The sequence below is a fragment of the Alternaria dauci genome, chromosome 3 (assembly GCF_042100115.1).
Source record: "Alternaria dauci strain A2016 chromosome 3, whole genome shotgun sequence".
In the NCBI taxonomy this organism is placed as follows: Eukaryota; Fungi; Ascomycota; class Dothideomycetes; order Pleosporales; family Pleosporaceae; genus Alternaria; species Alternaria dauci.
The window spans coordinates 878,192-892,329 of NC_091274.1; the positions used below are offsets into that span (position 1 = coordinate 878,192).

The 14,138-nt window shown below is 51.3% G+C and overlaps 4 protein-coding genes across 4 annotated transcripts; 1 reads left to right on the forward strand and 3 right to left on the reverse strand.

The window, feature by feature from the left end:
* Positions 1-1,544: 1,544 nt before the first annotated feature.
* ACET3X_003942 (uncharacterized protein) lies at positions 1,545-2,415 on the reverse strand (the record flags this gene model as incomplete). Its single annotated transcript, XM_069450092.1, has 3 exons — positions 1,545-1,612; positions 1,670-2,113; positions 2,169-2,415. The coding sequence occupies 3 exons, from the start codon at positions 2,413-2,415 to the stop codon at positions 1,545-1,547; spliced, it is 759 nt and encodes a 252-aa protein (XP_069307920.1).
* A 2,473-nt stretch (positions 2,416-4,888) lies between these two features.
* On the reverse strand, positions 4,889-7,573 carry ACET3X_003943 (uncharacterized protein). The gene has a single exon (XM_069450094.1). It carries the CDS (start codon positions 7,504-7,506, stop codon positions 5,140-5,142), a length of 2,367 nt encoding a protein of 788 aa, XP_069307921.1. The 5' UTR covers positions 7,507-7,573; the 3' UTR covers positions 4,889-5,139.
* Positions 7,574-9,962: 2,389 nt separating this feature from the next.
* ACET3X_003944 (uncharacterized protein) lies at positions 9,963-11,705 on the reverse strand (the record flags this gene model as incomplete). Its single annotated transcript, XM_069450095.1, has 3 exons — positions 9,963-10,995; positions 11,054-11,538; positions 11,589-11,705. 3 exons carry the CDS (start codon positions 11,703-11,705, stop codon positions 9,963-9,965), a joined length of 1,635 nt encoding a protein of 544 aa, XP_069307922.1.
* Positions 11,706-12,280: 575 nt separating this feature from the next.
* ACET3X_003945 (uncharacterized protein) lies at positions 12,281-13,671 on the forward strand (the record flags this gene model as incomplete). The annotated part of the gene is made up of 4 exons (XM_069450096.1): positions 12,281-12,379; positions 12,432-12,882; positions 12,935-13,024; positions 13,073-13,671. 4 exons carry the CDS (start codon positions 12,281-12,283, stop codon positions 13,669-13,671), a joined length of 1,239 nt encoding a protein of 412 aa, XP_069307923.1.
* Between the last annotated feature and the right edge of the window lie 467 nt (positions 13,672-14,138).

The following is a 14,138-nucleotide window of genomic DNA, read 5'->3' on the forward strand; positions in this document are numbered from 1 at the left end:
TCGGACTAGGACGCGCGCCTGGTAAAGCCAAGATAATTTATTTAGCCGATAGAGTCATTCCGAGTTCTTGGACCCTGTTTACAAGGGCGTGAATAGGAGCATAGTGAGTAATCATGACAGTGAAAAGATCGGCTGTTTAAATCAAACGAGAACTCGGGTACGGTTTTGTTGCTATCTACCTTGTGTGTGTATACGACAACGAGCGCTCACAACTATAGCAACCTATTTGATTATACAAAACAGATCTTATCAAGTGAAAGTATCAGAATATATGTACTCAAGTACCTGTTGTCGGACAGACTGTAATCCTGTTAGGTTGAACGGGTCACGGATGTTACGGCAAGGCTGAATTGCTCCGAGGACGACCGAAGCATACCGTCGGCTACTGCAAGTCCGGCCGTATTGCAATCACGAACAGACCAACTATGCCAGCACTGCTCGTGGTTTTAGACGATTGTGTCCACAAGCACGAGTTGCCGTACTTGGCCCTGTGGAGTATTTAATGACCTCCTCTGGTAGTGCTTTGGACACTTCCAGGTCTTCTATACTTTGCACAACCTCTAACATTACCGACTACTCTAAATATGAAGTTTCTCGTCATCGCGGCTATACTCTCGAGTATGGTATCGGCACAGGGGTCACCAGGGGCAAGTTATCTTTTTGCTTGTGCTCGAGCCATCTGATTCCTTACTAACTGAGCAAAGTTTTGCTATGAAGACGGTACTACGAATGGCCTCTGCGTTCCTCATGCCCAAGAACCTAACCAGCCATGTTCTGGGGTATGTGGCGATCCCGCACTCCCTCCCCTGGCTGCTGTCATTACATCATACTCACTCTTGTTTTTAGTCTTCACCGTGCAGAAGCCAACTAAATGATTGCACGATTGGTGGTGCGGGTGATGGATTGGCAAGTTGCTCATAGGTTAGCGAGAGTTGGCAAAAGTGACGGAACTAGGCTGTGGCAACAAGATTTCAGAGACAAACAGGAATGTTCTCCAAAGTTCTTCAAATAGTCTCGCTCATCTCAGACCTCATGCGAGAGGATGAGGGTGAAGCATTGAACAGCGCTGGAAACCACTCCGCCTCCGGCTCGGAGGCGAACCAACGGCCTATCACCGCTCATTCTTGTTGCTGTGCCCTCTTTAGAAGCCTTGAGCTTATTTTCTCACACTTGTCGGCTTGTTCTTCATAAATTCAGTGCTTGCGACGCAACAGATCTTCTATCGCTCCTTCAGTTCACCAATCTGACACCAGGGCTAAGATTAGACACCAGCTTATCGAATGACTTCTGGTTACTAACACCTTTTTCGCAGATTTCGGTTAGATATTACAACATCAGTATCTGACAAAGGCGAAAGCGCGTCAGCACTAGATCTTCAAGCTTGCGCATGCGTAAATATTGGAAGGGATGATCAATGCTTTTGCTAAAAAGATTGTTTGAAAGTAGAATATTTACATAATCCGGTGGTAGTCGTTGTCTACTCTGCCGCAAGCATTGAGGTCAAAGGACACGGCGAGGTCCCCACTCGTCTGGGCTGAATCCGACTAGCAAGTCGACGCACCGTTCGGTGTACCACTCTTGTAAGCGCCACCAGCATCACCCAAGCACTCAGCTAAAACAACAAGTCAGCAATACATTCATGTGATAGCAATCTGGCAATGAAACTCACCAACAGTTACCAACTTGAGGTTGTTGTTCTTCGCCCAACTGATCAACCACGGCGTCAGGGTGTTGACCGTAGAAGCAGAAGTCTCGTGCATGAGGGGAATGTGGCCGTTGCCGCTGGTACCAGCTTGCTCGAACTTCTGTTGGCTCTGCTGGGGTGTCTTGCCGTTCCAGTCCTCGGAGTCGATGTCATCGGTGATGACGCGGTATCCAAGCGTCTTCATCGTTGGAAGTACGTTTCCGCCAGTGGCAAGGTAAGGAGGGCGCATGTAGGTCGGCTTCACACCGATAATGTTGACGAGCGCTTGCTCAAGACGCGTCATCTGGGACGTTAGGTCGTTGGTCGAGAGGGAGCCGAAGTTTTGCGGATGAGACCAAGAGTGGGATGCGATCTGGTGACCGGCTTTGTAGGCATTCTGGAGAGCGCTCTTCTGATTGTAGATACATCCTACGCCTGTTAGAGGGTGCTCTCAGGTGACTATCACGATCAATGCTATGCATACCATATAGCGAACCAGTAACAAAGAAGGTGCCCTTAGCTCCACCAGCAGTCAAAGTGTCGACGAGCTTTTGCGTGTACTGGGATGGGCCGTCATCGTAGGCGAGAGCGATCTGACCAGGTGCTGAGCACTTTGTGATAACTTGGCCTGCCGCAGGACCAGCGCGCTTCATCACACTGAGAGGATCTGGAATTGGTCCGGCGATGGCTACCGCAGCGATTGTCGCGACAATGAAAGACTTGATACCCATGGTGGTGAAAGAACGACGACTGTGTCTCCGAGATGCTCAAATCGTTTCTCGAGGCCCATCATCTTTATGTATAAACGCCAAGGTTCTGCCCGCTGTCCTGAGATCATTCCCGTGAAGCTTAGGGGCTCTTGGCTCGTTTATAGTAGACGACATGCTTGAACCGGGTCATCGGAAGCGGCCAAAGAACCCTGTCCGGCAGATGTCCGCTGAGGCGTTTGGTAGCAATATCAGCGTGTTCGTGTGTTCGCCAAGGTGATTGGGGCGCAAACTCAGCCGCGAGTCAGCGCGGATAGACTGGAGTTCGCAGCCTTTCGCGCAACACATGGCGTTGAGGCCGAACATCTCAAATTCAAATCGAGAAAGCTGTGCCATTCACCCGAAGGCTGTTCAGGTGAATTCGCCGTGTTTCATTCCCTACCGGTAGATTGCCACCGGCTAATGTCAAAATCCGGGGAAGCTTGGAACGCGCTATGTGGAGCCGCGTGACATGTCGTGAAATTAGAACGCAGGTCGAGAAGGCGGCTGAAAGAAGTGCTCCGAAGTAAATCAGGCGTGGCGTGTTATCGCAGCGCACTGCGACATCGCACCTCACAGGCAAGCTTCTTATCAACCACCGCCAATCTTGTATCGGGCTGATGCCGTCGAGCAGTTAGGTGGCACGATCGGCATCCCTTCGAGAAAAATTAGAAAAAATCGACTCGTCCGATGGCAGAAATGGCTGCTGGAAGACCGAATTTGTCGCGGAATTGACGACATTTGCTAGGCGTCGTCCTTCCGGAGAGTCGAAACCGCCCAACGCTTGCCATGCTACTCTTATCGCCACGTAGGCTATGGTGTTCGGTTGCGGCGCACCTTCGCGTTGTTCGTATTCTCTCAACTCTAGGGATTTGGCAATGTTCATCGCGGCAGTATTTCGCCATGCAACGTTAGCAGGCGACGGAGACAACGAATCCTTGATTTGAATGGCGCATATGTATGCAGTATTGTAGAGCATATACGCCGTTGCGGAGACATGGTTGGCCACCCCAAGTGTCTTCGCCATGTCTGACTGCTCAGTCACTTCGGCTAGTTGATTCCGATTTAAAGCCGTCCAGAGCGGACAAAGCGCCTCCAAAGCGCCTAGAACAGCTTCTACCTCCGCGTTTAACAACTCGAAACTCGCGGGTGTGGCTCTGGAGGCAAGAAGGGCGTTGCGATGGCCAATGAGGCGGGTACAATCGGCCAGAATCGTGAAAACGTGATGGTGAAAGTATCCCACCTCGCTTGCCTGAACAGGCGGAGCCAGCTTCCATTCTTCTCTGGAGTATAGGGAGGCTCTAGACTCCGCCAGAGAGGCAACAATAGAGAGAATTCGCAAGCCGCGAAAAATGGTAGCGTCGGTAGCGTCGGACTCTTTCGGTGGGCCCCGTAACATCGCGATAGCATCAAGGCCTCGCTGGTGCTTCAGAAAATTATTCGGGCCAGTGGGCAAGAATATCTCAAAGAGGGTACACGACAGGGCCGTCAGTAGAGTTTCGTTTGTCAACTGCAGTTCCGGCTGAGAAAGATGTGAATTGAGCTGCCGCAGTACCCCACTGTACTGAGCATAACCTTTGTTTATTATGTGGCTCTGTCGATGCTGGCTTCCGAAAAAGGCGATGGACAAGGTTAATATTCCTTTTCGCAACAGGTCAAGACCAGGATTATTGCTTCCCATAGATGCACTGTAGCTCTCAACCATGTTGCAGGCTATTTCAACAGGTCCTCCGCGCAGCAAGGTCTTGCGAGTGTACGCTAGGCAGATGTCGTCTTCGAAGGCTATAAGAGATAGCTGCGTTGGGCTAGCTATCTGGACGACTGCATTCTGGGCTGCGTTGGTTGGTCTGGTTTCGAATGTCCTACTCTGGTCGACCCAGGTTATGTCTTTCGGTCCTTCACATGCGATACCACGCTTTGTGCATTGTCCGCACACAGGACGGTTCTCGTCTTTCTTGTCAGCACACGGTGGACGTAGAGTAAGCGAATAGACACGTACCGCATTTCACACGCCGGCGGCGACAGTTAGTGCATCCTTTCGAACGACCGCCGCGGCTGACCATATCGCTTTGTGTTTGGATAGGGGGTGAAGTGCTCTCGTTCCTTTTTCACGTCACTGGCACGAACCTTTGAATACGATATGCCGTGGTACGGAACGTAATATAACTGTCGAGATGGATCTTCCATCGACAGGATCGATGGCATACATGATGAGAAGATAAAAAGAAATGTAGTCGTCGAAGTCTTGTGGCTGAGTTCGCAAAGAATTCCTCTCGTGTCGAAAACAACGGAACGAATTTAGGCAGACGCTTACGCTTGGCGGACCGCCTAAGGATGACGACTCCACTAACAACAAAACGTGTAATCGCGCACTTGCAACTGATTTGAACACAATCACCAAGAGTTGATGAAGACCTGATTGCATCACACAAAAGCACGTAACAGGGCACAGTTGAGGCGGACGTTGTGTGACGACTGAAATTACGTGTCAATTTAGAGACCTCTGGGGCAATGAGCTATTAGGTATCTGTAGGGACTGGCTATCATCGTGATAGAAAGGAAATGAAATATCATGACAAGTCTCGTTGCGGGAGCAGACATCCCACCATGCCACTCAAGCACTTAATCACAGTGCCATGCTTGCATCGAAAATCTTGCTGAAGCCAGATATTACTCAGACTCCAAGGTTCTCAACGAATGGCCACTGCGCTACATGCCAATCATCCTCTTGACCATGCCCTGTGCTAATTGGGCGACCTGAACGTTGTTGCAGCGCTGCTCGTTACCACCGATAGCACTAGCGTCGCAACCATCAGGATAGAAGAAACTTGCCAGCGCGATGATGATGTAGGCGGCAATCAATAGACTACCCTCAAGGTAGTTACTGCGACCGTCCAGCACCAGAAAGTTCACTACCAATACGGTAACGAATAGTGCGACAGTCTCGAAGATATTGAAATAGAGTGTCATCTCCTTTCCCATGATCCAGCCAAGGATGACAATAACAGGGGTGATGAAGATGGCGATCTGAATAGACGAACCGACGGCGATACCAATAGAAAGATCCATCTTGTTCTTCATGGCGACGGTAACAGCTGTGACGTGCTCTGCGGCGTTGCCCACAATAGGAAGGATGATGAGACCAATGAATGCTTCACTGATGCCGGAGGTCTCTACCATGGGTTCGATAGCGTCACTCATGAAGTCAGCGCAAACGGCAACAAGACCCGTACTGATCAGAAGCATGAAGATGGCCGCTTTGATAGACATGTCAAGTGCTTCTTCGTCTTCATCGTCCTCGTTAAGTGCCATGGCGGCCTGGGGAGATACGGCAGGGTGTTTGACTGCGCTACCTGTTGGGTCGGCGCGACCAATTTGTTCAGGAAGAGACTTTGACCGACGAAGAGGTGCACGTAGAGCCGCGTTGTCTCGAGGTGCTGCCATACGTATGTTGGGCGCAGGCCCACCAAGTGGAGCGAGATTTTGAGGATTCGAGAAAACGTTGTTGGAAAGCAGCGAGGGGAGAGCGGGGCGGTTGTATTTGCGTGCGGTCATTGGAACAGCACTGTCGTGTTGTGCTTGTTCGGCGAAGGTAACCCGGGGTGTGGCATCATTTGGTTCGATCTCCTTCTCAGGAATGGTATCGATCTTGTTACGATCACGGCGGTCCTTTTTGCTCTTCTTGTTCTTACGTTTTTCCTTCTTTGTCAGGGATCGCGAGGTATGCGAGGCAGCTTCGAAGTCGCGAACGACTGGGGCGTATTGATCATTGTCAGCTTCGTCGCCGCTCATGACGTCGAAGGAGTGTCGGCGAGAGGTGATGGGAGCAGCATTGTTGGCGGTGACAACGCTGCTAGTCCTCTCCGTCTCAAAAGGACTTTGGTTCAGTTCGGCAGAGGGGGAGCTCATGGCCGAAAGCGCACCATCGTCTTTGGAGCTGGCGCTGGATTTGCGACGAAGTCTCTTGACCATACGTTTAGCCTTCTTCTTCATGGTACCATCGGAGTTGTTTGAAGAAGTGTCGCTGTCGCTGCTGCTCGAGCTGGATGAAGAGTCTGAGCTGGAAGAGTCGAATGCACCAGCGAGAACACCAGGATGCGATTCTTCGTCGATAATGTGTTGGGGTGTGCTAGCATAAAGATAACGATGACTCTTGAGCTGGAAGAGAAGGTACAGGCCGTATACCAGTAGTAGAATAACACTGGTACCACGACTGACGGACAGCGTCTCGTGGTCGGCAATGGAATTGTCTTCGAAGGCAGCGTGGAATGCTGTGGGCAAAAGAAGACTCATTACAGCAAGAGCCAGCATGACACCACTCATCTGGGTGACGGTGTTGTTGTAAACCTGCTCCTGGTATTTCAGACCACCAAGTAGGAAGGCCATGCCCAGGATGAGAAGCAGGTTGGCAAGAATGGATCCAAGTAGCGACGCCTGCACGACCTCGATTTGGTCAGAGGCGAGCAGGATGATGAAGAGAATCAACTCGACAGCGTTTCCAAAGGATACATTGAGCAGTGCACCGAGCGCGTCTCCAACACGGGCAGCAACGACTTCGGTCGCGTGCGCGAGCAGGCCAGCCAGTGGAATGATGGCGATGGCGTTCATGGAGAAGACGATTTCGGGCTTCAAGTTTACGAGCTTGACTGCGATGCCAAGAGGCACAAAGACAAGCAGGACGTTGATCCAGCTGTGTGTAAGGGCATTCTTGGTGTGAGTGATGAATCGGAGGCTTCCGTTCTTGATGCGCTCGGGTGAATAGAACGGACGCTTTTCGGATCCTATGGCGGAAGGCGTCGCTCCATCAGCCGCGGTATTGACGCTGCCATGTTGGACATGTGTGGAGTTGTGGTCTGGCGCGGCGTGCTTCTCATGATGGTCGCTGAGGTCGCTGTTGGTGGTGGTGCCGGGCGCACTGCGCGGCGGGCTGCTGCCAGCTAGGCCAGGATGGGCGGTCGTGTGGAGGTTGTGGGTCGGAAGGACGTCGGTTTGAGCGTCTCTCTTGCGTCCCAAGCCAAGTGCAGATGCTGCCTTAGACTTGAAGCTGCGTATAGAGGGGTCGTCGGGTTCTCCCATCGGTTTTGGTGTGGTAGAGCTTTGGTTGTGGATGAAGTACAGCAAAGTACTTTGAGGGTGGTAGAGGTGTGGCCAAGTAAGTGAGGCGGTGGCCGCGCCTTCCTTATCAATGCTCGGCGAGCTTGAACCGGCTTGGTAGGTGCTTGCTCTTGCGAGTGGATCCAAGGCTCTGGCGAATGACGTCGATCATCCAGCCAGTTTGGCTACACGTGGGCGGTGCGCACAGCCTCAGTGGCACGCTACGTCTTGCTTGTTTGCATGTGCTATGATTCTTGTTTGCCCGCGACGAGCCTACGAGCTAATCGAGGAATGCTGGCATCAGCGTGCATCAAACAGACATGATATCGTGCGGGTTGCGTGCAAAGAGAAGGTGCGCTGCGGCGTCTTGTCGCAGCATCCCTGCCAGGTTCTGTAAACAGAAAGCGCGAGGCGACGTCTAGGAAGCCGCCAGCATCGGACTTTCCCCGCACGGCCATCATCATCAATACGAAAGTTGCTAGTCTCAAACGGCAATCGCGCCTAGCTTCGCCTTCCGACATCCACTTTGACAGCAAGACTCGTAATCTCTCATTCTAGACTGCCCACGACACCTTGCTCCACAGGGATGATGCCGAGACTAGTAGCTCGCCCAATGCACGACGTCGTTCGTCTTCTGCCTTGTCAACAAATGCTTAGCACTCTTATACCACCTGGCACACGACAAAAGCATAACATGTTCACTTGGAGGACACTGTTGCTGAAACTGCACTAGGCAATAGTTGGCATGACAGCAAAACTCATCTTGGTGTAAATCTTTGGGTGCATCATGGAACACCAAAGCTGTGTAGAAGCTATGCTGGCCTTACTGGACGTGGTGACCACGACCCCGATTCGACGGTACCGACGTCTCATCTATGGATGGAGAACGCACAAACTCCTTGGCAACCCAACCCAGGGCTTCACCTTGTTCGTAGAGGTCTGCATCATCGCGAGATCGCCATCTCTCAAATGCAACTATGGATTTACTCCATCTCCCAGTTGAAATCTTCGCAGAAATTATACACGCCCACCTTCAGCACAGCAAATGGACTGCAGCAGTCAAAGCACGGTACGTGTGCAAAACCTTCGCGGCCGTAATCCACCATGACATATTTGGTCGGCACTCCTCAACATACTTCTGGTACTTGAGACCTGACTGGAAAGAGCGTCTACTTGGGCCAAACATGCACACCTTTCTCTACAAAATGAGCCCCACACGCTGCAACTCGACGTACGTTCTTGATTACATGAAGGCCACGGTCGATTTCCTCATGGATTTTTCATTTTACAAAACGCAATCACAGCGGGAACGCTACCGTCTGGCCCTCTGTAACGCCATGTCAGCAGCGCTCTGCGTGAACGATATTCTCGCCTATCTTCTCCATGGACCACGCGACGATTCTGTCAGTATACGGAAGAATATGGGCCGCGCGGATACAGTCGGCATGCTAGCTGCTGCCGCTGCTGTCAATAGCGAACCCGCCCTGCGCTTTCTAGTGGGCAAGGTACGTCATGTATGCCAGTGTAGCGAGCTATATGGCACTCCACTCATCGCTGCTGCGGTGAACGGGCACAAGCACGCTACGAAATTCAAACATGAGTGACTCGAAGACTGTCATCGCAAATGGGACCATTTGTACCACACCATCGATACATGCATGTACAAGAAACGTGCCATCATGCTTCCCACATTGATGGCCTGGTACCTAGAGAGTTGCGATTCTGGGAGAGTTATCTACAAGGCGAAGTACGAATGGTGCAAGTGGGCAATCGTAAAGGGTGAATTGGACGTAGTACGCTATTGCTACAATTTCAAGCGTGCGATCAAGTCAGATCGTCGATCGAGGTTAACGCCTTTCTATCTAGCATGCGAGTATGGCCAAGTGCACATTATCCAGTACTTCCTTGAGCTCGACGCTACCCTTGGAGAAGCTACATATGCTTGCGATGCGGGTCGGATTGGGGCCCGTGGACTATCACAGGGTCTTATAATAGCGGTACAGAATGGCTGGCTCGTGACTGCTAGGCTTCTGATTGAGAGCGGTGCGCAGATCAGCAAGAGCAAACTTGGCGACACCGTCTGTGCGCCAGTGTTATGGCATGCCATCGAACGAGGACATGTTGGTATAGTGGCGCTTTTGCTATCTTATGGTGTCATGGTACCGGCAAAGAACTCTGCGAGGCATGTTGGCTTCTGGACTCTGGCTGTGAAGCGAGGAATGAAGATGGCAAGCTCAATAGAGGAGGCTTGGAAGGCACAGATTGAGATGGTATCGGTATCTAAGCTTGATGGTATAGTCTAAGAACGTATGCACAATGGTTCTTCTGGTCTTCACGCTCCATGTGCAGTAAAGGGGCAGATAACATACAGTCAAGGCACAATTCCGTAGTACCAGGATTCCATGTGTCAACTCAGTTGCAAGGATTGCAAAGGCAATTTATGCCCGCAGTGTTATCTTGACCGGGAGGCCATCTGCTGGGTGAGCTCCACCTCCACCCATCTCAGCCTGATACGCTCGATTCTTGTCAACAGTTTTGATACCCTTCCTCGGATGCAGTTCGTCCCACTCCTCATACGCAGTAGAGATATTGAACATCCTCACAGTCATGACCAAGGCGATTTTGAGTTCCAATTGCGCCAATGTTTGCCCAATGCACGCACGAGGACCCCACTCAAAAGCTCTCCATGAGGCTTTCTTCGGATGTAATGGGTCCTCTGGACCGACGAGCCAGCGATCGGGAATGAAGGCTTCGGGTTGCACAAACACTTCGGAATTGTGGTGCATAGCAAGGGTGAGTGTCCAGATGTTACAGCCCTCCGTAGGGTATTGTTGGCCCTGCTCATCGACCAAGAAGACATCCGGACGGCCATTGCGCATACTACCAGCTGGAGGAAATATGCGTAGAACCTCTTTGATAACTGCCAGGGTGTATGGTAACTGGTTTAGGAGTGCGGTGTCTTCTGTGATGGTGCGAGTGATGTTGTTGAGCGAAAAGTCGGGCCCGAATATCTTGTCGTGTTCTGCCCGTACTTTAGACAAAACATCTGGGTGGCGGGATAGTAACAGATAGCTGTACAGCAGGGTACTACTGGTGGTATCATGCCCAGCGTACAGGAACATGCGAAGTTGAGGCATCGCGAGCTGCTTGAAGACCGATTTTGACATCTCATCTTTGCCCTCTACATCGTCCAGGTACTTGTCCATGGCCAACGCGATTATGGATCTAGATTTTGAACGAGAATCGCCAGAAGGATCTCTGCGGGAGCGAGCCAACTCTTCGAACCGTTTGTCGATTTCCTCATCAAGGTATTGGTTCATACGGTAACTGTTGTACTTTTGAACGAGTGGACGAGGGCTAAAATAGCGACGAATTGGATTGAAAGAGGTGCCAAATGGAGTCCAATACACCTGTCTTCGGAGGCAGTCTGCCAGAGCGCTTCCTTGAGTTTGATAATGGAGACGCGCACCACTATGTCCACTGTTTAGCAAATACCCTTCACTGCAAGTGCATCATGTTCAGAACTTACAAGGTAACACGCGCAATGATGTCGAAAGTTAGCCGGAGTGTGTACTCCTCCAAGGGAAAGATCTTGCCTTTCTGGGCGCGTTCTTGGAGAAGTTGACAAAAAACCGTGACCTCCTCTGCTATAGCAGGAGCAAGCCCTGTTATGTAGCCAGCAGCGAATCCAGGATTGAAGAGCGCTCGCCATTTCTTCCACGTGCTTCCATGCATCGTCAGCAGCGATGGCCCGCCGTTGATGACCTCTATAGTAGCACTTATGTTGGCGGGCTTGTCGAGAAAAGCTGCTTCAACTTGCGATGCAACATAAGGGTTCGCGACTACCATGATAGGAGCGTTGAAAGGCCATAAGTTGAGATAGAAGACGCCACCGGGGAATGATTCTGCGATCCGCCGTACGACTACGTGCATTACGGTGTTCCGTGGTAGCGATTGGATGGCTTCTTTCAGCACGATGAGATGGCCGAACAGCGGATGATGTTTCGGCATTGGCTTGTTGTTGTTAGTGACACTTCTGCGGGCGTACCATGTGCTCAACTTACTGCACCTGAATTTCGCAAACTCTTTACATGCTGTCGATTGGCCATCAATCTGGCCACAAACACAACGAAAGCACCAGCGATCACAGCCATGACGGCTGGCATGCTGACCCGCGTCATGCTCACCCTCGACTTGAGTACTGTTGCTTGCAGACGTTGACCCAGAGGCACGAGTATTGTGATCCGATCTCACATTACTTGTTATTGAAGTGCGAGTAAAGGTGCAGGGCGAAGCGGCAAGACGGGAGGGTGGCACGGAAGGCGCTACTAGGCCGCATCTGGGTGCATGGGTGTCAGCGCTAGGACCAGCACTGCCTTCCTGTACTACAGTATTGCAACCCGAGATTCGCTACCGTTTCCCTCATTTCGGTTACCCGTGCCTTGTCAATATGTCGGGTTTCTCGGGTACTTTGAGATTCGCTCTTAGTTTCCCGACCCCAGCAAGACAATATTTGCGCGACACGCTGCGACTGGTCATCGTCCCACTTGAAGATGCCAAAAGATCGATCGATATTAGATGCAGCACCGAGGAGATATATATACTCCAATAGCCCCCACCCTTTACACGATCGCATGCGATACCAGATCTTGTTATATGCCTGTCATGTCTTGCTCTCCCCACCTGAAATTCTGTAGCCCTAACGTACCATCTCCTCCTTGCCCAGATTCTGCGCCAACAAAGCCATCTCCAAGACATGTCGGTTGACGCGTCGAAGCTACCGCCAGCGCAATACGTGCCTGGTAGGCAGTACACTATTGAGCATACTGGTAGAATCGACAAGGTGCCATTTGTGGTATGACCTCTACCTGCTGGCGATGCATTGGCAATGCTGACATAGATCTTAGGTTACAACGGGTATTCTTTTCGGACTTGCTATTCTTTCCGTGTTAGTGCGCTTTGCGATTCGCATCTTTGGCAGCCGAAAGATAAGATGGGACGATGGCTTCGTCTTGGTGTCGTGTTTGTGTTTGATAGTCGCGTTCGTCTGCGTCCACAAGCTTCTGAACACTTTCTATCTCATTGAAGCCATGAACCAAAGGACGGCGATTCCGTTCCGAGAGGATATTCCAGCAATATTGGACACACCCAAGTGGGCTTTTATGCTCTCCACATTCAACTGGACCTCTCTTTATCTGGTCAAGTTTGCTTTTATGTATTTCTTCCACGCCTTGACGTTGGGGTTATCAGTCAGGATTATGCGGTTCTACTGGGCCACCGTAGGCTTCCTTGTTGTTTGCTGGGTTTATGCAGTCATCAACTTTGTGGTCATCTGTCCACACTTTGGTACAGACGCAGGTCAGTTGGTGTTTGATTCTCCATCGAGGTCCAAGTTACTGACTGCTCACAGCTACGTGTGGCTTCAATCCCCGACAGCATGAGAGAAGTGTCGCGGGTAACGTTATCGTTGGTGTCCTCGACATCATAGGCGATGTTCTCAGTACGTGATGCGGTCCAACGAAGAGAGTGACAGTACTGACTTTCCTAGTTGTGAGCATTCCCATTATAGTTGTAAACGAGTCGATGATGTCTTTCTCCCGAAAGCTATCGATTGTGGCGTTGCTAGGCCTCTCGACAGTAATGATCATTTGCGCGTTGATCCGACTTGTCGGCTCATTGACCGAGACGACCGAGGCAGGAAACGGAACGGCGCCGGTGTGGGCTGCGTACTGGTTCATAGTCGAATCCTGTGTCGGGCTCATTATGGCGTCTGTCATTGTTATCCGTGGAGTTTTCATCACAAACCTTGTTGATGACGACCGCCGGAAGCAGGATAGTAAGCTTCAGCAACTCGGACGTCGTTTCCTGGCCATTGTAAGGCTGTCCAGGTCCTCACGGAGTAGCAAGTCGAGTCCTCAGCGTAGCGGTGGGCTCGGTAACCAGCACAAGGACCCCAGCGCCCCAAGGATTGCTACTCAGAAACTGCAGGGAGGAACACTGAAGACGCTCAGGTCATTCTTTTCACGTGGAAGTAGGCACGACCAGACGCAAGATGACGCGCCACTATCGGTAGACACAATGCAGAGTGTTGAAGATATGGACTACCACAACATTCGCAAGGCTGAAGTAGCGAGGCACTTGCCATAGCTGGTCACTTTGGAGTCAAAGGGGGAGTCTGGATGGGGGCTGGCTGTTGAAAGCGGAGGAGATGTTACTTGAAAAGTGTCAAGAATGTAGCCGTGATAGCAAGTAGCAAGTAGGCATGATGGTGGTGTTTGTTGATGAATCCATGATTATCGCGACACAGTAGGCCTCCCAGGAGCCCGAAAAAGCGACCTTTACACTCTCGTGTTGATGAATCCAAGCATGCAGCCGGTGGTGCCCGTGGAGTATTAGGCCACCCAGAAACGCGCAGGGCCTGTGGCTTAGACGCCCCCGCCTCCCCGTCATCACGTCTCTGCTGCACCGCAACGCGTCACCACGTAGTCTCGAAACCCTGTTCCTCTATGCAACTTGCTGTCAGAACATCCGCCCTTTTTGACGCTGCAGTAGCAACTTTGCATTCAAAAGCAGCGCCATCGCGCATTCACATTTGTCCAAACAAACGCGACAAG